At 34.9% G+C, this 23,515-nt stretch overlaps 1 protein-coding gene across 1 annotated transcript in view; it reads left to right on the forward strand.

Moving 5' to 3' along the window:
• The window catches only part of EYS (eyes shut homolog), a 1,726,005-nt gene that overhangs the window by 443,175 nt on the left and 1,259,315 nt on the right, over positions 1-23,515 (forward strand). The window contains exon 12 of the mRNA XM_059941649.1: positions 10,163-10,284. Coding sequence (XP_059797632.1) covers positions 10,163-10,284 — 122 coding nt within the window. The remainder of the gene's footprint in view (positions 1-10,162; positions 10,285-23,515) is intronic.

The following is a 23,515-nucleotide window of genomic DNA, read 5'->3' on the forward strand; positions in this document are numbered from 1 at the left end:
AATAATAAAAATTCTCTGGAGAGTAAATTATAAAATTAAGCTGAAAATAATTGAATTGATATGCCTTGAATTCAGCCTGAAGTGGCAACCTGTTTTCTTAAGTAAAAAATAAAATGAAATGAAAAAATTCGGGCAACAAAAGTAAAAATAAACAAGTGGACTACCTCAAACAAAAAAGCTTCCACACAGCAAAGAAAACATGCAACATATGAAAAAGCAAGCTACAGATTAGGAGAAAATATTTTTTAAACCATGTATCTGAAAAGTTAGCATCCAAACTTTATAAGGAAGTCATACATTCATTGCAAAAAAACCAAACTATTCAATTAAAAATGGGAAAAGGAAGAGATGTTTTTCCAAAGAGGACATACAAATGGCCAATAGGTATACATAAAAAGGTGTTTAATGTTACTAATCATCAGGGAAATGCAAATTAAAACTATGAGATATCACCCCACACCTGTTAAGGTTGTTGTTATCAAAAATAATAAAAAATAACCTGTTGGCAAGGACATTGAGAAAATGGAACCTACCCTTGTACACTGTTGGTGGGAATGTCAATTGGCATATTTCCATTACAGAAAACAGTACAGAACTACCAAATGATCCAACAATCCTCTTCTGGGTGCATAAGCAAAGGAAATGAAATCAGTACCTCAAAGGAATATCTGTTCTCCCAGGTTCATTGCAGCATTATTCACAATAGCCAAGATATGGAAATAATCTAAGTGTCTGTGGAAAGATGGATGGATAAAGAAATTGTGGTTTGTATATGAATAATATTCAGCCTTGAAAAAAAAGAAGGTAATCCAGCCATTTGCTACAACATGGATGAATCTTTCACATTATGCTAAGTGAAAAAAGCCAGGCACAGAAAGGAAAACACTACATGATCTTTCTTATATATGGAATCTGAGTAGTAAGATACAAAGAAGTAGAGAGTAAAACAGTGGTTACTAGATGCCCTAAGGTGGGGTAAATGGGGAGATGTTGGTCAAAGGGCACTAAGCTGCAGTTCTGTAGGATGAATGAGTCTAGAGATCTATTATACAGCATGATGATTGTAGTTAGTAATACTGTAACTGGTTGTAGTTAGTAATACTCTAGATTTCTGGAGTTCTCATCACACACACACAAAATGATAACCTTGTGAGAAGATATGTTAATCAGATGATCATAGTAATCATTTCACTGTGAATATGTACATCAAATCATGTTGTATACCCTGAATATACACAATTTTATTATTGTTTTTTAAAAATTGTAAATTCTCATATACAATCATGATTTGTAAAATACATCTATATCATTTACTACGAGTAAATGAGGATTATGAGAGAAATCGTATCTCCCATAAAAATCATGGCTCAGGCTTCCTTGAACTGCATGAAATTTCCGGCTAATAGGTAACAGTAGCCTTCTTTGGGCATTTACAATGCACAACAAATACATTACCACTTAATATCCATCAAAGACACATAATATGATCTAGCTTTTCTGTTTATTAAAAAGCACTTCGGAATTTGGGTAGTCGATTCATAATGGGTTTTAAGAGGATGTAAAGAGTAATTCTTTAATATTTTGAGGTATGCTTCATTAGGAACTACTGTTTACTCAATCCATATATCACTTGCTCTCATTGTAGAGACAAAATTTATAACCTCCAGTCTGATTCGTTCATTTTTCTTGCAGATCGCAGAAGTTGGATGACTTCATTTCCATGTCACTTATCTTTATAATGGATGACATTGTGCCTTTATTACTGTCACACCTCCTATATGACTCCTATATGACAGAAAAATAGCCCCTAACCTATTATTTACTAACATATAACATTGCCACATTTCTATAAATATCTGAATTCTGCTATCACTTTAAAATTTTAAACATCATTTTTCTTTAAGTTTATATAAATCATCATAAATTAAAATGCAAATTACTAGACTAATATGGACTCAGGTTTAGCATCTTCACATTTTTATAAACACCTATATTCACTTAGACCTTTTAAAAATAATATTTTCCTTTAAGAAGTTTAACAACATCATAAAGAACTTGATACTGAAAATGATGCATATACTCAAAAGTAACATACTAATTTTATTGATGCAAATTTCAGCCAGAGGAAAAATAGTTCAGTTAAATGCACATTACTACTAATAATACAATTTTAGTGGAAAGCTCAGCATTTATGAATTTGCAAATCGAAGGCATAGTTGTAAAAAGCAACTAGTGAAAATAGGTTTTTAATTTTTCCTACCAACGACGTATGCAAATAAAATGTATATTATCTTGGTTTCTCAATTGTAAATTGTGTCAACAGCAGATAGCTTTCAGGAAATAAAACCTCAGGGGAAAAATAAACATTATATATATATATTTAAATACAACTTGGAAATACAATGTGATTCTCAGTATGAAAAGGCCAAGGATACTTCATTACCACTTTTTTAAGGTTTTTAACAGCTTTTCAATGTGTACAGATCCAAGTCCTGTGGATCATAAAGCATTTTATGGTCTTCTCTCAAATTACAGATATCATTTCAAATTAGTGAAGTTCATTTAACACATCCGCATTTTTCTCACATATTCACTAACATTATCACATAATGACATTAACATCTTTGACGCTGGGGTGCATTTTTACAATAATGATATATTAATCACTTTGTCAGATCTTAACTGGCAATTTTTACCCCCTTGTATTAGTTTCCTTTGAGTGCTGTAACTAATCATCACAAACCTACAACAGTACAAATTTTCTGTTTTATAGATCTAGGGGACTGAAGTCTACAATAAGACGTTGGCAAGGCTGTGCTCCTCTGAAGACTTTCCTACCTTTTCAGGTTCTAGAGACTCCCTGAATTCCTTGGCTGAGATACCTTCCTTATATCAGCTCAACCTCTTGCTTTAATCGTCCTATCTTTTTCTTTCCTTCAATTTCTTGCCTCTCCTTTGCAGGACCCTTGTGATTACTTTTGGGGCCCACCTGATAAACCAATATAATCTTACCATATCAAGATGCTTATTTTAACCACATCTGCAAATCCTTGCTTACCATATTAGGCAACATTCACAGGCTCCAGGAATTAAGGCCCAGATACCTTTGAGGGGAAGGCATTTTTCAGTTTACTACACTACCCTTAATGGCACGTACAATAAAGTCTCTTAGTCAATGGCTTCTTATGATCAATGAAATACAGTAAAACTCAACTCCTTCCTTGCTTTGTTTCCCCTTGAGAACTATTTGATTTCAATTCCCTGGACTTCTCGCCTCTGGTCTTCATCTATTTCTAGAATGCCCACCCTATCCCTCTATCCCACATACCTAACCTTGATAATGTATGTCACTATTTTAGGACTCACTTTATTTTTTAAAAATGTTTATTGGAGTATAGTTGATTTACAATGTTGTGTTAGTTCCAGGTGTACAGCAAAGTGAATCAGTTATACATATACATATATCCACTCTTTTTTAGATTCTTTTCCCATATAGGCCATTACAGAGTATTGAGTAGAGTTCACTGTGCTATACAGTAGGTCCTTATTAGTTATCTATTTATACATAATAGTGTGTATATGTCAATCCCCATCTTCCAGTTTATCCCTCCCCCCCCTTGTCACCCCTGGTAACCATAAGTTTGTTTTCTACATTTGTGACTCTATTTCCGTTTTGTAGATAAGTTCATTTGTAGCCTTATTTTTAGCTTCAACATATAAGGGATATCATATGATATTTGTCATTCTCTGTCTGACTTACTTCACTCAGTATGACAACCTCTAGGTCTATCCAATATTACCTCTTCAGGAAGATTTCCAGTGTCACTTACAATGCCTTAATTATCCTTATACACGATTGGATTAGTTTTCTATGCTATATAACAAGCTATCAAAAACTTAGCAGTTTAAAACCACTCACATTTATCATCTCACAATTTCTGCAGGTCAGAAGTCTGAGTGTGGCTTAGCTGAGTTTCTGTTCCTGGTCCCGCAAGGCTGAGGTCAAATGTTTGCCTGGGTTGTGAGCTGATCTGAGGCCCAGGTTCCTCTCCAAGCTCACTGGTTGTTGGTAGAACTTAGTTTCTTGTGGTTTTGAAGCCAGTTCTCTGGGCTCACTTTCTTACTGGCTGTTTACCTGAAGGTTCTCAGCTCCTAGGAACCACATGCCCTTCCCTGCCATGTGGCACTCTCCAAAACACAGTCTTCATTCTGCTCCTTCCAGGCAAGCAGGAGAATGAATGAACTTCTTTTCAAGTCTTAAATGAAAGTCTTTTAAAGTCTTACATGATTTGGTGAGACTTACCCAAGATAATCTCTCTCTTGATTAACTCCAAGTTGTCTGATCAGTTGACAGTAATTATATCCACAAATCCCTTCCACAATATAATGTAATATAATCATTGGAGTGATGTTCCATCACATTGGCAAATCTCACCCAACTCAAAAGGAGAGGATTCTACAACCCAGGTACTCTGGGGGTGAGGATCTTGGGGGCTCTGTTAGGATTCTGTCAGCACAGAATCACAGTCACCACTGTGACTCCTTAGCATGAGAAACTGACCACGTGTACCCGTCATGACACTGCATTGATTTAAACCACTCATTGTTTATAACCCCAATATCTACCACACTTCTTGCCACATGGTAGGGACTCATTTAATATTTGTATAAGAAATTAATATACAAGTCAGCACGGCATTGAATGTGCAGTGAACTCATGCGCATTCTGTAAAAGAGATTCTTGTATGAGTGTTTTCTCACATGTGAATATATTATTCTTCAGCACTTGAATGGATTATATGCATGAAATTATTTATGAAAGAGACAAGCTAAATTAACTTCCTACTAGAAAAGCAAAACACCTTTTCTCACAATCAAATATTTAGAAGTAGGTAATTAGAACAAAAGGGTGTGCATGAGAACTTAAGGATAATTCATTTTTTCATGTGTTTCTGGCAGATGTTTGTTCAATGTTATTTCTCTTATTTTACGAAGAAAAATACTTTCATTATTATAAAATAGTATCCAGAAATGTATCATTTGCAATACACTTCAATCTCATCATAATGGTTTAAAGACAAAGAACAGGCTTTTTTCCTATTTGAATTCTCCATACTACCTACCATAGCTCTTGCAAAAAATATCCACTTAATGGATTTTTTTATTGAAGGAAATCTTTATTTCTATGCTATTTGGAAGTAGTGTTGTATTTTTACTTCTTTTTACCGTCCTTGGAAATTTGAAATCCTTTTATTCAACTTGGTCCAGTTTCTATTGCTCTTGTTTTTTGGACATTAACTATCATTTGGGGTTTTTCACTGTATATAGATCATTGCCTTCAGTAGTTTCTAGGGCCGTTTGGGACTACCATAGTTTTTCCAACTGCCACTGTACTTTTAAGCTTTGAAAACTTTATCCCGTATCCCGATTCTTTTTATTATACCCTTATCCCTACAGTTGTGAAATTACTGATAAAAGCTGAGCAGTTAAAGGACATAATGATTACTGGACATTCTCTTCTCTGAGGTATTCAGCCAGGAATTTTTAGAACTTATATGTATACATATATGCTACATTTTGGAGGATAAATGATATTATTTAAATACTTTCCAAAAATGTTAATATCCACATATATTAACTATGCCTGGAAAACTGACACCCAAATAATGATTTTGCTTTATGAACAATTTGATGATGTTTACGCCTCACTTTTTGTTTCATCTGGATTCCCTTGGGTCAAGTCAGCTTATTTCTTATCTTCAAATACTTGTGTGCATTTCATCCAATGACAATCGTTTTATATCTCTGTATTTTCTGAGTAAAACTTAAAACTTCGTTTCAGGACTGATGTGTTGGTCTTAAGATTGAAGGCTTATTACAGTGACATTTTTTCATTGTTTATTTGTTTTGAGAGTAGCAAGAAATCTATCAAGCAAAGCTTATAATGATTGCAACCTCCAGGGTACCAGAAAGAAAACATAAGGAAGCATCAAATCATTAATAATGTACTTTCTTAATTGCAATGTCTTCAGAGAACATTATTGAACAAGAGGTGAGAAGTATGAAGAAACAAAATAGTATTTTAAAAATGCTGTCATTTAACATTGCTACCTGCTGGTACTTTGTTAGATGAAGCATATAAATCATAAATAACATTTCCTTCTTAAATTGTAATGTAGAGAAAGAGAGAGAATCGCAATGATAATATGGAAGAGAATTATGAGTCATTGCCTAGAGACTAAATTGGATGCATTTATGCAGAAATATGCCAGTAACTGACAGCAGTGGTGGAGGGAACTTGTTCATTGGATATGCACTGACACTGATTCTTTCCTTTGAGTTTCTCATTGTGAATTTGGACCTTGTGAAACTAGTAATCCTTGTGAGAATGGAGCTGTGTGGAGAGAGAAAATGAATCTGGAAGCATTTCCCCTTGGGTGTCAGTGCCAGTGAAGGAGGGCTTTGCAGGTCCCCAGGGTGAGATCACTGTCAGTCCTGCTTGCATGGACCTGGCTATGACCTTGAACTCACTCAGCCACAGCAATTCTTATAGAGCAGTCAACTAAGACTCTGATGGAGGAATGGAATAGTTCAGGATGCAACCATGGTTATCTAGTGAAGGTTATCTGCCTTCAATATCAAAATGAGTGCCAATTATTTTCACAAAACACCCCAATTCTGACAAATTAATTTATATTTATGTTAGTCATAATGGTAACAAATGAGAAAATTTAATGTTCTGGTGTCAGAATTAACCATTTTTCTTTGTTTTTTAATGGTAGATTTTTTTAAAGTATTTATTTGTAGGTATGGGATAGCAGTATTTACAATGATTTAAAATTATTTTAGCCCACCTGTTACACACACACACACACACACACACACACACACATACTTTTTCCTACTGAAATATGTATTCCTGAAAGAATATAAATTTACAAAGGAAAAAGAAAGAGTTAGGAAGAAAAGAAGAAAAAATGTAAGGAAAGGGAAAAAAGGAAAAAAGAAATATTGAATGTTGGAACATGGATTTTTCTGTGGAAAAGCATGCCAAAAATGGATAATTTTATTAAGACACAGGAAAATCAAGGCATAAAATAGCCCTGTGAAGTGGATATGGTTAAGAGACATGAGAGAGGAAAAAAAAAAAATGAAAAGGAAAGAGACAGTGAGCTAGAAGGAGTTGGGAAAAACTGTCCAGTTTATTTTATCTTATTTAACCTCCTTAAAAATATATTTTTACAATTTTTACATTGTCCCTCACTAAATGAATAAATGGTTAAAATAATGTAATGTATGAAAAAGCACATTTTGATAGAAAGTTATTTTGTTTTTAAATGTTATCATTTAAATGAAAGTATGATTTTTAAACCAAATATCTGCAAATGCATGTCCTTAAGAAGTGTAATAATTTTTTTTTCAATTCGGTGAAGAAGCCCAGGTTTAAACAGGTAGAGGTGGGGCCCTAGCAAACTGTAATATCTACATAGATATTAATATAGAATTAATTGTTCTAACACTGTGTCTTCTAAGCAAAATATATTTTGGGGCTGTGGGCCACCTCTTTGCTACTCCTGATTTAAACCAACATTACTGTCTTTTTTTTTTTTTTTTTTTTTTAGATTTTGGTACTTAAAAGATTGTGTTTTAAAATATGTGAAATGCTCAGATTAACTTGAAATAATTCAGTATTATCTTATTTCTGAGTTCAAACCCAAAGGCTTTTGGGGGTGTTGGGATTGGTTCTCAAATTTCTGGGGCTCACTAGAAATAAAGAAGGCATGGTTGCATGCCTGAGAGAGAAGCCAACACATTTTTTAGATCTAGATAGCCCTAGTATCAGGGTAATATACGGTTATATATGGCCACTTCTTATATATTCTGAGTGACATAAATATATATATATATATATATAATTTTATAAGTCTCTGTAAATATTTTAATTCTTAATTTCTTATACTATAAGAAAATACAATTTCCAAATATGCTACATATAATGCAATGCTACCTATTAAATTTTTGGAGATCATACATTATATACTACGGAAATGTAAATTTTGGATACCTGATATATTGATGTATTTTATAATAGCATTATCCATAATATATTTTGGACAATGCCCAAGAAGATTTAGCTACTAGAGAACTAAAACATTTATTAAAAATTATATCACACATGTAAGCTGATATCAGCATAAAACTATGACACTGTATTCTTAACACTTTCTCAAAAATAAAATAGCATGGGAAGCCAAAATTTTGAATTCATATTAGTAGTAGTATTTTTACATGACTATATATGAGAAACAATTATTAATATGTATATGTCAATTTATAAATCTCAAACATTATGTGGTTATTCACCACATTGGCAGTACATTATTAAAATACTCACCTCTGTATTTTAACCACAAAGTTTTACGTTACCAGAAACTTTGACTCAGCACAACTAATGTATGATGTTTCATGTTTATTTAAGTATAGAATGAATAATACATACAGATTAATAGAAGTCTTATCCGATGAAAATTTCAATTCAAAATAGTAGTATGGAATATTTATAAACAAAGACTGATACATATACAGTGACTGTATTTTCTGGTAAAAATAATAACAAAACAAGACAATATGCTTAAAAAGTATTTTCTGATAAAATGGTGAGTAATCACATAGCTCATCGTTAACAAATTAGATATGAGAAAGAAAAATTGTTTATTTGTTTTAAACTTTAAACAAATTATGTTTGTTTATTTTCCCTATGGTATCCAATTTAATTCTCTAGGTTCTCATTGGGCCCATAGCTCATTTCTTAGATTCTTAACCCAGAATAGTTAACATTCAGAAAGTAAACTCTGTCTTTCAGACTCTTCGTTAATTTCAATTTATCTTTTGCTGTAATTTTTCTTTTAAAAGAGTTTATCATTTATCTACATGGAGAACATCTGCATCTATGCTGACATTAATTTGACTCTAGCTGCTTGTTACTTGCCAATTTGCATCAGTATCCAACATGACTTATAATCATGAACATTTTAAAAAATATCATTATGACTCATCATACTCCACAATGTCTTAATTACATATTGTATCACATTTGGGTTTAATTTGTTACATACCTAATGCCATATACACGATATAAAGATGCACCAACAGATACCATTTTTTTTCATTAATTTATTTATAGCTATACCTGTATATTTGTTAATCATTTATTTTCAATGAGATGCTAAAAACGAAGTTTCTTGATTAAAAAAAGTAAAGTAAAACAAAAGTAAAATCTTGTCTAAAGAGCTGTCAACTCTGTGTCTCCCTTGACTCCGGCTGATGGCCATGGGCTGTCTTGTTTTCCTTCAAGGCCACAGGTACATTTGTTGGGCAGAATCCTGGCTGCACAAACCTAGAAGCCACACAGTGCATTGGCAAAGCTGTTTCCACCCAGGACCTACTCGTTTAATGAGAGTAGGATTAGGAACAGGCACGTGGCACAGAGTCAGTGCGACTGCTTGGTGGGTCTCAGGAATGGTGGGGACCCAGGCATCAATCCCGCCTGCTGCAACCATGATCAAGCCGCCATCATGTCCTTGAGATGCTTCAGAGACTGTTCTTTTTCCATCATTAATGGTAAAATAGAGGACAGATTCTGATCATTACTTTTAAAAGATTATGGTGAAATGTGAAAGCTCTTTTTAACTAAGGTTTAGTAGTTCTATGTCAACTTTCAGATCACTTTGCACTTTAAAGTACCTTGTCACACAAAGAACTTTATAAACCAGTTAACTTCCTGTTTATTAAACCTAAAACAATCTGGTAAAAGGTAATTGATACAAAAGTGACCCATTTACCATAGGCATTGTTTACTGACAAAACAAAAGAGATAGAGAGAGAGAAAGCTGGATATTTTCATTGTTGCTTTGCAAATTGTTACCATATATTCATTGTGATGGTTCTCATCTCAAATAATTCAAGTTTTTAAGTTAACAGAACTGAGCAAGATAATTATTTAGAAACTGTTGTAGGAAATTGTGTAATAGAGTACAAAATATAAAAATTCACACTTTGGTTAAAAGTGGTATGCATTCAGATGAATACAACATTCTTTAGGGTAATTAACATTATACCATGATTAAACGCATGTTAAGAGTTCTCTTTCTGTTGCTTTCAGTGGTTGATGGCTTCTCCTGTTTATGCAGTCTGGGCTCTGCTGGTCTGAGGTGTAAACAGGACTTTGATGACTGCATCCTAAATGCCCATGAGAACAATTCTACCTGCAAAGATCTGTGTCTGGTTAGTATCCATGAATATTATTAATGTATCTGAATGTGGGCTAGCATAAATTAACCCTTACAGATATAGTTGACATTTGCCTTTGTTGCATGTTGGTATGTGTATATATACATGTGTATACTTACAAAGATTAGAAAACAGAAACTCAAGCAATATTTTCTTAACCTAGTAGTAAAAAGATATTCTATTTACCACCATATATAGGTTAATGTAAATGTTATAAAATGAGTAGTTTACTCTTTGGATTCACAACTCTTAGTAACATTGAGTTTGTGTAAAATTTCAGAAATTATTCTAAAAATGCTGTTAATCTTATGGGAACCACTTTCATCTAACTCAAGGTATTGTATACACACGTTATATATTTCATCGTCATTTATAATCTTGAATTCTATTTTGATTTCCATCGCTTGCTGTATCTCCATCATTTCCTTCATTCATCTGTATTGGTGCTGTCCCTTTGGTACATATTCATTTGTCATCGCCTTTGTCACAAGCATGTGCCATTCTGCCTTAAATAGACTGTGACACAGTTCGCAAATCAATGGGATCCCTTCTGGCCCTCTGGCTCCTCATTTTTCAGGAAGCCTGACATAAAAAATGTCAGCTCAAGGTGGATTCATGGACCAGCTTCAGAAAATATATGACAGGCGACACAAGTTAATGCTGTGACACCGGTGCAGGCTCGGAGCTGAGGCTGTATCATCAGAGCTGGCTTTCACAAAAGGACTACACTAGTTGAAGTTAGGAAAAAACATTTGAAAAACAGATCTCTTTTCATCCATATTTCAACTATCAGTGTACTGACATTTTTTTTAACAATAAAAAGATAATTTGTGGCAACTTGTTTCTTTGTACAAGGAAGGCAGACACCTAAATGAAAAATTATAACTAAGGTCTGGATAGCCGTGACCAGACGCATCTATGGTGCAGAGGTTGTCTAGCCACTGTTATGCATGGGTGTGGTCCAGTTGCTTTGTTTTTGTTCATTCCAGATTCTTCGTCTAAGTCAGTCAATCCCATCCCACTTTGGGGGGGTTCCTGTAGGCCTGAGTGTGTCACACTATGCTGGTCTCTGAGGTAAGAGTGGAATTCTTTCCAGGAAAAGGTTTCCTCACCTGCATATAGGATGTATGTAAAAGGTACATACCTCTTCTAGACCTTCTTACATCTGTATTTTAGACATGTAATTGCAGTTGCTCTTTTCAGGCCCCAAGGAAGGGACAAGGTTCTGTCTAGTGATGAGTGACCTTTAAGGCAGCAGAGCTGAGAGACAGGAGATCAATGTTGATCTCCTGACTGAACCCCCAGGTGCCTGCCCAACCCTTGGATCTAATTATGTGAGATCACTTATGATATATTTTTAAGTATAGCTTGAGCCAAAGTTCCTTTGATTTGCAGGTAAATCATCTAATTTCCATAATGTGATTAAACTTTATTTTAGTCTGTGATTTCAGCCATAACTTCAGCAGTAATAGAAGTTTATGATAGTAGAAAGAGCTTCTTACCCATAATTATAAGATTCCATTTCTACACCTGACCTTGAGACAAATTATCTGTGTGACACTAAGACAGCTTTTTGACAAGTCAGGAACTGCAATTTTAGGAGCCGCATTGTATCAAAGAACAGAACTTCTAAGTAGAGTATTCTCTCATTTATCCATTTTATAAGTTGCCGATAAGAAGCTAGTCAGACTAACTTTAGACAAGTATTAGTTTAAAATCTTGACTCATACTTCCAGAAATTGTTATAATATAATAAAGAAAAATAAGAATTAAAAAAAATTGGAACTCACAGAAACAGAGAATAAAATAGTAGTTATCAGAAATTGGGGGTTGCAGGAAATTAGGAGATGCTAGTCAAAGGGTATAAGTCTTCAATTATAAACTGAATAAGTTCTAGGGATCTAATGTGACTATAATCTAATAATGACTATAACTAATAATACTATGTGTATACTTAACATTTTCTAAGAGAGTATATCTTAAGCATTCTCATTACAAACACCAAAAATGTAGTTATGTGAGGTGATCAATGTGTTAATTAACTTTATTGTGTTAATAATTTCACAATGTATACATACATCAAGCCATCACATTATACACTTCATTTGTCAATTATATTTCAATAAAGACTGGGAGCAGGGAAGAATAAAAAACAAGAAAACAAACAGAAAGCAGCAGGGTTGAAAAGGAAATAAAATTCTCAAACTACATAAAGTTCGCTATCATATTTTATTAATTGATTTAAATGTATTAGAATATACAAGGAGATCATTGAAATTGCCTAATTCCTAACTATAATTCATATATCAATTATAAGAAGAAAAATACCACTGGATTGGTGATATCCTTCCAAGAGACGATATTATGGACACAACAGATGGTTTAAAAAATGAAAGAATGTTCAAAGCATTTGATAGCTTTTAGATATTGTGTCTGAGCCCCAAGGTTACCCTCAGATTTGATAGTTGACTAGAAAGGCTCAGAAGAACTGATTTATTCCTGGTAAGAGATTATTACAGTGAAAAGTTATAGATTAGAAATAGCAGAAGGAAAGGCAAAGTGGCAAAGTCCAGGAGAAACCAGACACAAGCTTTCAGGTGTCTTCTCCCAGTGGAGCTTGGCGGACAACACTTAATTCTCTGAGAAATGATGTGTGACAAGATGAATGAAATGTCACCAACCAGGGAAGCTCACTCAAGCCTTGGTGTACAGGGTTTTAATTCAGGTCAGTCACAAGGCATGAACTTTAGCTAATCAGGCTCCACCTCCTGCAGTGTTCAAATTGATACAGCTAGGTCCAAAGCCCCAGGTTTAAAACAAGGCTTTCGTCATAAATCACATCATTAGCAGAACTATTGGGCCTAGCCCAAGGTGTCAGGTATCAAACAAACACACTGTTACCAGGCAGGATATTCCAAGGCCCAGAGGTTATCTTCCAGGAGCCAGTAAAGGGTCTGCCCTTCATTTGGAATATATAAGGTTTGAGCACCCAAACCTGCTAAGTTAATTATTGCACCAATATTGTGTTAAATATTGCATTTTTGTGTAGGAATAAAGAGTACATGATAGTATAATAATAAATTGAAACAAAAAATCATTGCAAAGACACTAAGTCAGGCAGAAAGAGCTAAAAACTCATAATTCTGAAATGAAACCTGGCTAAAACGGACAACAGAAATAATCAGTATAAAGCAAGGTCCAAATTGAGTTTAATATTTTCTCTCTTTCACTGACTCATTAGTAAAGACAATTGTGAAATGCTCTTTGAAGGCTTTAAAGTGGAAAAGAAATAGAATACATAGTTTCTACAAAAAGTTTAATAATTGTAATAAACAGAAGGATGACTTTATTCAGTCTAAGGCACTCATACCTGACTATAAGAGTCAGCAGCCTACTTGTGGTGTGGCTGAAACTCCTCAAAGCAACCCAGGCAATGCCATTGACATGAGGCGTGTTTCTTCTTTGAACTTGATATGACTGTAGCTTCAAATGAACATTTTCAAAACTGCAGCATTTCCTTATGATTATATGTAGCATCATGAATGTGATTTTAGATAAAAAGCAGAAAATCAGAAGACTTTGAAACCAAGATGAGAAGTATTTTGTAACAACAAGACCATTTTCTTCTTTCCCTTTCTTTAAGGTTCAGTAAACCTACAAAAAACATTGGGAGGAAAACAAGAAAATTTTGAATACATAGTACATAATAAGATACAGATGTTAAGTCTGGGTAGAGTAAAATTTATTCCCTCACGTAACTTTCTCAGATGTGTATGTGAGAATGACTATTTCCTTATGCTTATTTAAATATGTATAATCAAATTATTCTAGTATTTTCCCTCTCATTTTACTTTCATTTTCCTCTGTATCTTACATGAATAATGAATACTTAATTTTGATTACAGCAGGAGAAACAAAAATAGTGCAGTAGAACCAACATGTGGAAAGAACAAAGATTTTGTTCATATACAACTATTTTAAAATTTATGCATATTGTATATACTGGCATATTACAGATATAAATTTTCTCCCAAACAGTCAGGTGCAAAAAACATACTGAATTTATGTGTTTTCTAGTGAAAAATAAAATTGTCTCTACCTTCCCCACCATATGGTTGCAAAACCCATGTCGGTGATTTGAGAGTTGCCCATGTCCTCCCTTTTGCTTTATAGAGTCGAAGCTGGAGGTGGCAGAGCCAGCAGGGCAATAGCCCTGCTTTGCAGTTCATCTTGGCTGCCACTGAAATGCCCATTGTGTCATTCCCATGCCCTTTTCAAAAACAGGTTAATCTGCCAAATGACTCTAATCCTCTCCTACCAAATCTGGCTCCTGGTACCCTCTCTGCACCCCTCAAGTGCAGGATGCTTAGCTAATTAGTGACCAGGTCCCAGTTGCCCCTTCAGCAAATCATTTGGAACCATTAAAATGTTCTGCTCTCTCTCAAGGATTGCAAACCCTCCATCAGAGTGGAATCGGTCCAACTGCTCTATGTCCAGATACAAAACCTTCATTTTTTTCCTACCCTCCCTCTCCATGAAGATTTGCTTTAATCTCATTTGATGGAAATTAACACCAAGACTCTGACTCAGTGTCAGCGCTTGGAACTCCAGAATTGTCAGAACACAAAGAACTGCCTAAATACTCCTTGATGGAGAAAAGAAAAATTCCAATTTTGTAGCAAAAGAAGACAGTTACACATTTCATTCTCAAAAATTGCTCTGTTATATAGGAGTATGACAAAATTTGTCAAGTGTCAAATGTCTTAGCTCTCATGTGCCATCTTTACTATGGCTATATTGTATATTAATATTGTTTTTAAGTCATAGGTCCTATAAAATATCGCCTAAACTATTAAACCTCCAAATAATGAGTTTTTTTCTTGTTCATTTTTAACCTTTATTAGGTTAAATATCTTGCCAGTTTTTGGTAATTTAAAGAGTAAAGAGGAGGTTTGGAGATTGTCTGGCTTTGACATGGATTTGTTCTATGATTTACCACAAGCCACTTAACTTATTAGATCCATAAAATTAAGAAGCATTAGAACATTCTTCAAATTCACTATATATGGAACAAAATTTAAAGGCAATATAGCTCTATTTTATTTAAGTATCAGAATATCCATAAGCAAGTATCTATTACTGGACTTTTTAGTTGGGTTATCAGTTTCTTCAATCAAATGAAAGAATTGGACTCAATTGTTCTTAACCAGGGAACAATTGCTTAAAATTCTGATTCAGCTGCTGAATCCAGACACCTGGATAATTTGTGATTCCTTGTGATTTTGAGAATCACAAGGAATCACAAATTATCGAGAATCACTAGACTAGGTATCCAGATGGCACTTTCCAGCTCTAAACTTTTCTGATATTTGGGGTGGAGTACAGAGGTTATTATTTCATGTGTACTGATAACTCACAATTTAGCACCTTATATGAGAAATAAAGGACAGTCTGAAAAAAACCGAGAGATTTCTCCCCTGTGTTTTTAGCAGCATATTTCATTACATCTTACATTTAACGTATGATTTCTCTTTTGGATTATTCCATCTGTTACAGTGCTTCTGTTTTTTGGGGTTTTTTGTTTGTTTGTTTTGTTTTCAATTATACATCACTTTTATTAGTTCCAACCCCAAGTTTTCCTTAAAACAGTAATATTTCACTTTTACTGTTTTTACATCCGTTAAAGCCACCCCACCTTACTGCAAAATTACCCCTATGCAATTAAATACTGGATCCGTGCACTTTGATTTTGTTAACAAGTGAATAGAAAAGATTCTCTCATCTCATTGAGAAAACATTTTCCTCCGACACCTTGTTCTATCTTGGTTTTCTTTAAAAGAGTTCTAGCAAAGGGATATTTCAAAGGTTGATTCTTTCTCCTTTCATGATGTGCGCTCGAAATTCCCAAACATCCTTCAGGCTGACGTCTTTCACTCCATAGATTTACTGACTAACCCTAAAACTTGGCCCCACTTAACTCTGAGGGCAGCCCCGCCTCCCCAAGGCTGAAGAGGCTTCAGTGCTTTTTTTTTTTTTTTTAATTTATTTATTTTTGGCTGTGTTGGGTCTTCGTTTCTGTGCAAGGGCTTTCTCTAGTTGCGGCAAGCGGGGTCCACACTTCATCGTGATGTGCGGGCCTCTCACTATCGCAGCCTCTCTTGTTGCGGAGCACAGGCTCCAGACGCGCAGGCTCAGTAGTTGTGGCTCACGGGCCTAGTTGCTCCGCGGCATGTGGGATCTTCCCAGACCAGGGCTCGAACCCGTGTCCCCTGCATTGGCAGGCAGATTCTCAACCACTGCGCCACCAGGGAAGCCCAGTGCTTTTGTTTTTAAGACAAAGGGAATAAATCTAACTTTTTCATACCAATTCTTTTCTGAAGGACATAATAATATATTGTTTTCACCTCACTTGCAATAGCTTAGTGACGTGTCAATCTCTTTATGTATTGACATTTGCTAATCAGAAAATTTGTGCATGAAATTATAACTTTTCATAAAGGCTGGATATAATGCTTCAAATCATTTTGAGAGTATTAAAAAATAATCAATGGCTAATTGATTGTAATGCTATCCCAAAATTCAATTAAGTCTTTTGATTAAATTGATTAGTTACAAGGCCTTCGGTAATGAATATATAGCAAAAATGTTTAATCTAAATCGTGATGCATCAGCTAACAACCAAACTCATGGTTAAAAATGGCACTGTAGTGTTTAAGTGACACCAAATAAAGTCCTTTGGGTATGTCCATTCTAAACAGCCCACTTTTGTTTATGTAGAATAATATCTGCCTAAAAAATTTTATTACCCAGATCTCTACTTTTCATTACACAGCTTTTAGCCTAAGAATTTATTGAGAATAATTTACATTTATGAAAGTGGTTCAATGTGATGGGTGTCAGTTTTCTTTCCTTTCTACAATATGGTAGATTATAGAATTGTTTTCCTTGTATAATCCAAGAGGAATATAGAATTTTAGTTCATTCATCTGATGATTGTATAATTCTTTCAATGTATTCCCCTCAATTGTCAATTTTGATCAGCTAATATGTCTGTCTGAAGCACCCCATTTCTTCACCTCTAATCTGTTGTTTTCGGTCTGTCATGGTAGTGAAACACATAACCAAATTTGTTAGGATTATATGCAAAGTAAAAACAAATGGATCCTAGAAAAGATTTGTTGATCCACCTGAGTAAAGAAATACATGAGCTTTAATACTTTGGATTTCTTATATCTACTTTGGAAGCTCAGACATATTTTTCCTTCTTTCTTATTCTAAGATTCGTTACAGAGAAGTGAATTTTACAGATGGTTGAGTTTTGAGGTTTAGAAATTTGTGGAGCAGTGTGAATTTCATAACTGTTGTCTAAGAATGTAACTAGTCAGAGAGAAATTTTCCATTTTCAGAGTCTCCAGTAAAAGTGGACAGTTCCTAGAAATAGTCCAGTTTAAAAAATGATTTAGAACTGATTGAATACAATTTCCATTGCCAACATTAGCCAAAATACATCAATAAATAGGTTTATTTTCAAAGCATTATCAGACAAGTTAAGCTTCAAAGTATTTCAATACCGGCATTGTACTTTTATATTATTGTTTGTTGTATTTACGTCACTATAACTAGGACTCAATTCTGGGCTTCACAATTTATTTCTGAGAATTTAGTGAATAGTTACACAGTAATTTATTTTTTTTCCTAAAATATATTCTTTCTACCATTTACATGGATGCCATTTTCAAGTGGTTGAGGCTATATAAAACTGTTTTTAGAAAGCTGTCATGTTGTGTTCAGATACTGTTTTTAAGATGATAATAAGAGAAAAGACACACGTCTTCCTTCAGAAGAACAGGTTGACTTAACAGTATATTATTAACTGACAAGAGCAGTGACCAAAGAACTGTAAATCCTTCATCTCCATCAATGAAGAGCTCCATTGTGTTCTAACTCTGTGTCATCCCAATCCCCCATTTGTCTGTGAGGAGTTTATCAATTGTGAAGAGTGTAGGAAATTTTGAATAAGAGAGGAGATATGTATATGTGGAAACAAGCATTTGCGCAAATATGCATACACATGCGAGTGCATACACACAAAAGAGAATATGTCTTTGTTCTTTAGCCATTTGCCAACCATCCTGATTTAAACAGATAGCAAGAGGTTTCCAAAATCAAGTTCTGGAGCCCAGGTTAATTACTTCATATATGAACTTGTCTTGGTTATAATACATACAGGTTAATTAGAGCTAGCAGATAAATAGTTTCTTTATGTAAAGTGTTGAAAAGCTTTGGTTAAGAATAACAGAGAGTGGTCTTTGCATTTTCTTGATTATAATGGGTCAGGTTGTGCAGCATGCCTTTCACAACCAAAGGCTGCTTGCACATAGGGGTCAGGCCTTTGAGGCCCACAGCTTCCCTTCCTAGCTGTGCCACCTCAAACAAGTCACTTATCCTTTCTAAGCCTCACTCAGCTCATTATAATAATGCACATATTAATAACAGTTACTTTGCAGGTGTGTCATAAAGATTAAATAAGATACTGCATGTAAAATACTTAACACATTGCCTGCCACGTATAAAGCAATTAACAAATATAAACCATATTTTATGATGATGAGAAGGAGGAGGATTTAATTGTGGCTACAGAAAAAGAGAGAGACAGGGAGGAAAGGAAGGAGGAAGAGAGAGAGAGAGAGAGGATGAGAGAGAGACAGGGAGAGAGGGAGAAAATAAAGGATAAATGAATGAATGCATGAATGGATTGAATGGGCAGGTCTTTATCTCTATCTCTTTAGCTAATTTTAGATTTCTCATAGACTAAGAATCCCATAGATTTCCACATCTGTGACTCTACTCCTGTTTTGTAAATAAGTTCATTTGTACCCTTTTATATGTGGAATTTTTTAGATTCCACATACAAGCAATATCATGTAAGAGAGGGGATGAATTGGGAGATTGGGATTGACATATACACACTACTATGTATAGAAAAGATAATTAACAAGGACCTACTGTATAGCAAAGGGAACTCTACTCAATACTATGTAATGGCCTATGTGGGAAAAGAATCTTAAAAAAAAAAAAGAGTGAATATATGTATAACTGATTTACTTTGCTGTACACCTGAAACTAACACAACATTGTAAATCAACTATACTCCGATACAAATTTTAAATAAATAAATATAAAGCATATTACGTACACACACACAAAAGAATCTCATAGAGTCTGTACTCATCCCAAGATTCCAGGGAGTTGGCAACTGCTGATAGCTTTTATTCTACATGATCTCAGGCTGCTGGGGTTCTTGGGCAATCTTTCAGGACTTGATGTGAGATTGCTACATTTCTTTTTTTTTTAATTTTAATTAATTAATTAATTAATGGCTAAGTTGGGTCTTTGTTGTTGCGCGTGGGCTTTCTCTAGTTGCAGAGAGCGGGGGCTAATCTTCGTTGCGGTGCGCGGGCTTCTCATTGCGGTGGCTTCTCTTGTTGCGGAGCACGGGCCCTAGGCGCGCGGGCTTTAGTTGTGGCTCGCGGCCTCTAGAGGGCAGACTCAATAGTTGTGGCGCACGGGCTTAGTTGCTCCACGGCATGTGGGATCTTCCCAGACGAGGGCTCGAATCCGTGTCCCCTGCATTGGCAGGTGGACTCCTAAACACTGTGCCACCAGGGAAGCCCGAGGTTGCTACATTTCTAATGAAATGCTCTGCATCTGATGGACACAAAGCAGAACACGTCCACCTGTCTCTCTTCAGACATCAAGCCTTTAATCTGGCTAACTCCACCTAAATTTTAGTGCCACAGCCTTCCAGGTTAGTTCCCCTGATTTAGTTGCTGGCCTTCTCTGCCCTCTCAAAGCAAGATCTCCTGACATCTAAGTGCTGCACTTAAAAGACTAAGATGAAAAATCCATCTTCTATACTTAAAAAAAATCTGGAACAAAAACTCAAGAGAATCCCATGTGATTGACATAGATATAAGTGTGAATGAGTATATAAACATATATACAGACATATAGGTCTAGAGTGTTATTACTGATCCTGTCACTTTTAAAATATATATACAGTCAAGGGCTAATTGCATGTCAGAAAATGTAGATCCCACTACTTTCTGTGCTGTGGTGTGCCTTTCTAGGACTGCTTTTATAGTTTACTGGTATATCATAGAAGATGTATTTTACAAAGAAAAACACAAGCCTCTTGGAAATAAGCCAGGTTTCTCATGGTCACACTGTGATGTAAAGCAGAGTTAGAATGGTCTGCAGATCCCGTGCCTCTCCCATATTTTCCTTCTCTCCTAGACCTCGCTGAGCCTCTGCAAATATCAGAGCTTGAGTTCAGTTGCCCACAGGACTCACAAAACTAAGAAGGATGAGAATCCTGAGATCAAATCAGTATTTCAGAGACGCCATAACACACCACAATCACCTGTACCGTTTCTGAAAATACCTGCTAATTGGGACTCACTTCCTGGGGATTCTAATTAAGCAAATAGGAACGAGGTCTTAGCCTTTGTGTTTTTAAAGTACATCACAGAAGATTCACATGCAGAGCCATAGTGCATAAATACAGGCTCCTGGTGGCCACTGGGCTGCCTATCCCGAGCAACACTCAGCAACCAATCAGTGCTCAACTGGATGGAAGCCTGCACTCAGAGGACAGACCCTTTCAGGGAATGGGTTGTTCACAGGTAATGCAGCCAGAGACTAAAATTAAAGCGCCAGCTTCTTATCTGCAGATTAACTGGAACTGAAAAGAATGTAGAGCTAGAATTATAAAAAGTAAATTTAGGATTAAAATAGAGACTTAGAACGCTAATCATTGCTTTCTCTCTCAAGTGGGAACTTTCTATGGAAAAAGTGATCTCCTTAGCTGGTTTTGACAAGCAAGTCCAAAGGCCTTAGCCATCAAAGGAGTGGCTGTTAGATGACATTGGTTTGGAAGGAGTAGGCTGAGCAGTTAAGAGACAAAATAGTCAGAAAGGAAAACTCCAGAAAGTTCCAGAAAGCAAAAGTTGAATTTGCCTCCCAATGGCAACCATTTACATAGCATTTAGTATTTATAACTATTTACCTAGCATTTTCATTGCATTAGGTATTATAAATAATCTACATAGGATTTAAAATATACAGGAGGATGTGTGTAGGCTATATGCAAATACTACACCCTTTTATATAAGGGACTTGAGCATCCAAGGATTTTGATATCCTCAGGAGTCCTAGAACCAATCCCTGGAGGATACCGAGGGATGACTGTACACAGTTTATACTAGATTATGATTTGATATTTGCAAGGTATTTGGAGTTTGAGAGTGTGAAGCCAACCTCTTGCTACCCATCTGAGATTTTCTTCCAAGATTTGAATGGGATCTTCAGATACAAATCCTATATGATGTAAATTGGACCCTTAATGCTATAAGCAGCCTGGAGCAGACTGAGAACTGCTGTTCAGTTGTTCTTGCTAAAGCTTGACAGAGAACCAGAGCTGTAAAGTGAATATTGGTAAGAAAAGATACAGTCATTTCATCAGTAGTTGCAGTAAGAGAAACTTACAGCATCAGGGTGCAAGTGCCCTGGACGTAAGAGAGGTAATGGAACACAGGAACGTCAATTCCTAGGCTTACAAGCAGGTTACTAGAGCAGAATTTACTTCTGAACCAGAAACGTAGTATGGAAAACATTCACAATCTTATAAAAATTGACAGCTTGCCTCTTTGGTGGGATACTCAGCTGGCAAACTCATTTAATGGCTATAGTGACTGGAGGGAGATATAACCCTGTAATTGTGGTGCAATGCCTTTTAGAACTTGTTATGATATTTTACATTTGGTAAGAGAGAGATGGACTGAATCAGAAACAGCCAGGTCACGAAGCATGAAAAGCATTACTGGAATGGTGTGGAAAATTAAGGAGGAGTCTAGCGATAGGCACTGAGAGACAAGTGAGAGTTGGTGGTAGTATCATGAGGTGAGAGGAGTCTACAGGGAAATATTCAGAGGACATTGCTGTCCCTCACTTCTTAAAGCAGGTGTTTATTGCCTTGCCACAGATTTTTGAAGTCCAATTTTCATTCTTCAGATGACTGGGAGTACGTATGTCAAGTGAATGACTTCAATTCAGAAATTATCCAAGGTGATAGCATAAAAATGTATTTATACAAATTAAAGCTTGAATACTAGAGCTATTTATTGAAGATGAGTTCTTACTAAGTAAGTTAAATTTAAATTTTGAAGTGTAAAATTTCTTAAAATTTGGCTTTTAAGATATTTTATTAAATGTTCTGTATACACATAAGAGTGAATGATTTTTATAATGGGAAAAGGTTTTAAGGTATTGTATTTTAATCCAGCTATAAATATATTTTAATAAACTCAAAATTTACCAAAAGAAATTAATTTTAATTACAAACCCCTCAATTTAATAAGAAAAATTCCTAAGAGAAAAGTAACTGCCCCATGGCTTCTTTTTCATTACTGAGGATTGGAATAATGTACTGATTATCAAACATCAAAAAAGCCAAAGATTTTGAAAACATTTTCTAAGTATATGAGCCGCTGGTCACTCTGAAGTGGTACCAATTACTGCACTTAAGCCACCAGGGAGTTTGGTCCTACTGTGTTCTAGTGGACACAGAGAGAGGAACAATTTTTTCTTAAAATTTGCCAATCTAACTAGCTAATCAATGGATTTCTGTCATGTGTCCTCTCAATTTTTTTCTTAAATTTTGTGTGATGAATTGGAATAAATATATCCTCAATTAACACTAACTCTTTGGTCTGACTTTTAAGTATATTTTGGCATCCTAAGACAAACTAAACACTTTTAAAAATAAATGAATTTGAACCAAATCTAAAACAATATTAAAATTAATACTATAAAAATCCAAGGGAATATAATGTAGAAAAACATTTTTAATTTGTTACATATTGTCCAATTGTAATTTGGCCCTTATTATTGTCTGTAAGGGGAAACAACTGAATGAATAACTCATGAAAATCAAAATTCAAAACCAAACTATAATCAGTTTTGTTATGATTTATGTATAGATGTCTGTAAAACCCTAATACAATCAGATCTTATTGTAGAGCAAGTTATGTATCAATCATTATATATGCCTATTGAGATGTTCCTGTAGAAAAAAAAAAAGTTTGTTTTTTATTCCTCCTTAGATAAAAAGTTTGACTTAAGTTAGATAAAAGAAGACAAAACTGTTCCAAGTAAATTCTTCTAG

This window comes from Balaenoptera ricei, chromosome 12, assembly GCF_028023285.1.
Source record: "Balaenoptera ricei isolate mBalRic1 chromosome 12, mBalRic1.hap2, whole genome shotgun sequence".
NCBI lineage: Eukaryota > Metazoa > Chordata > Mammalia > Artiodactyla > Balaenopteridae > Balaenoptera > Balaenoptera ricei.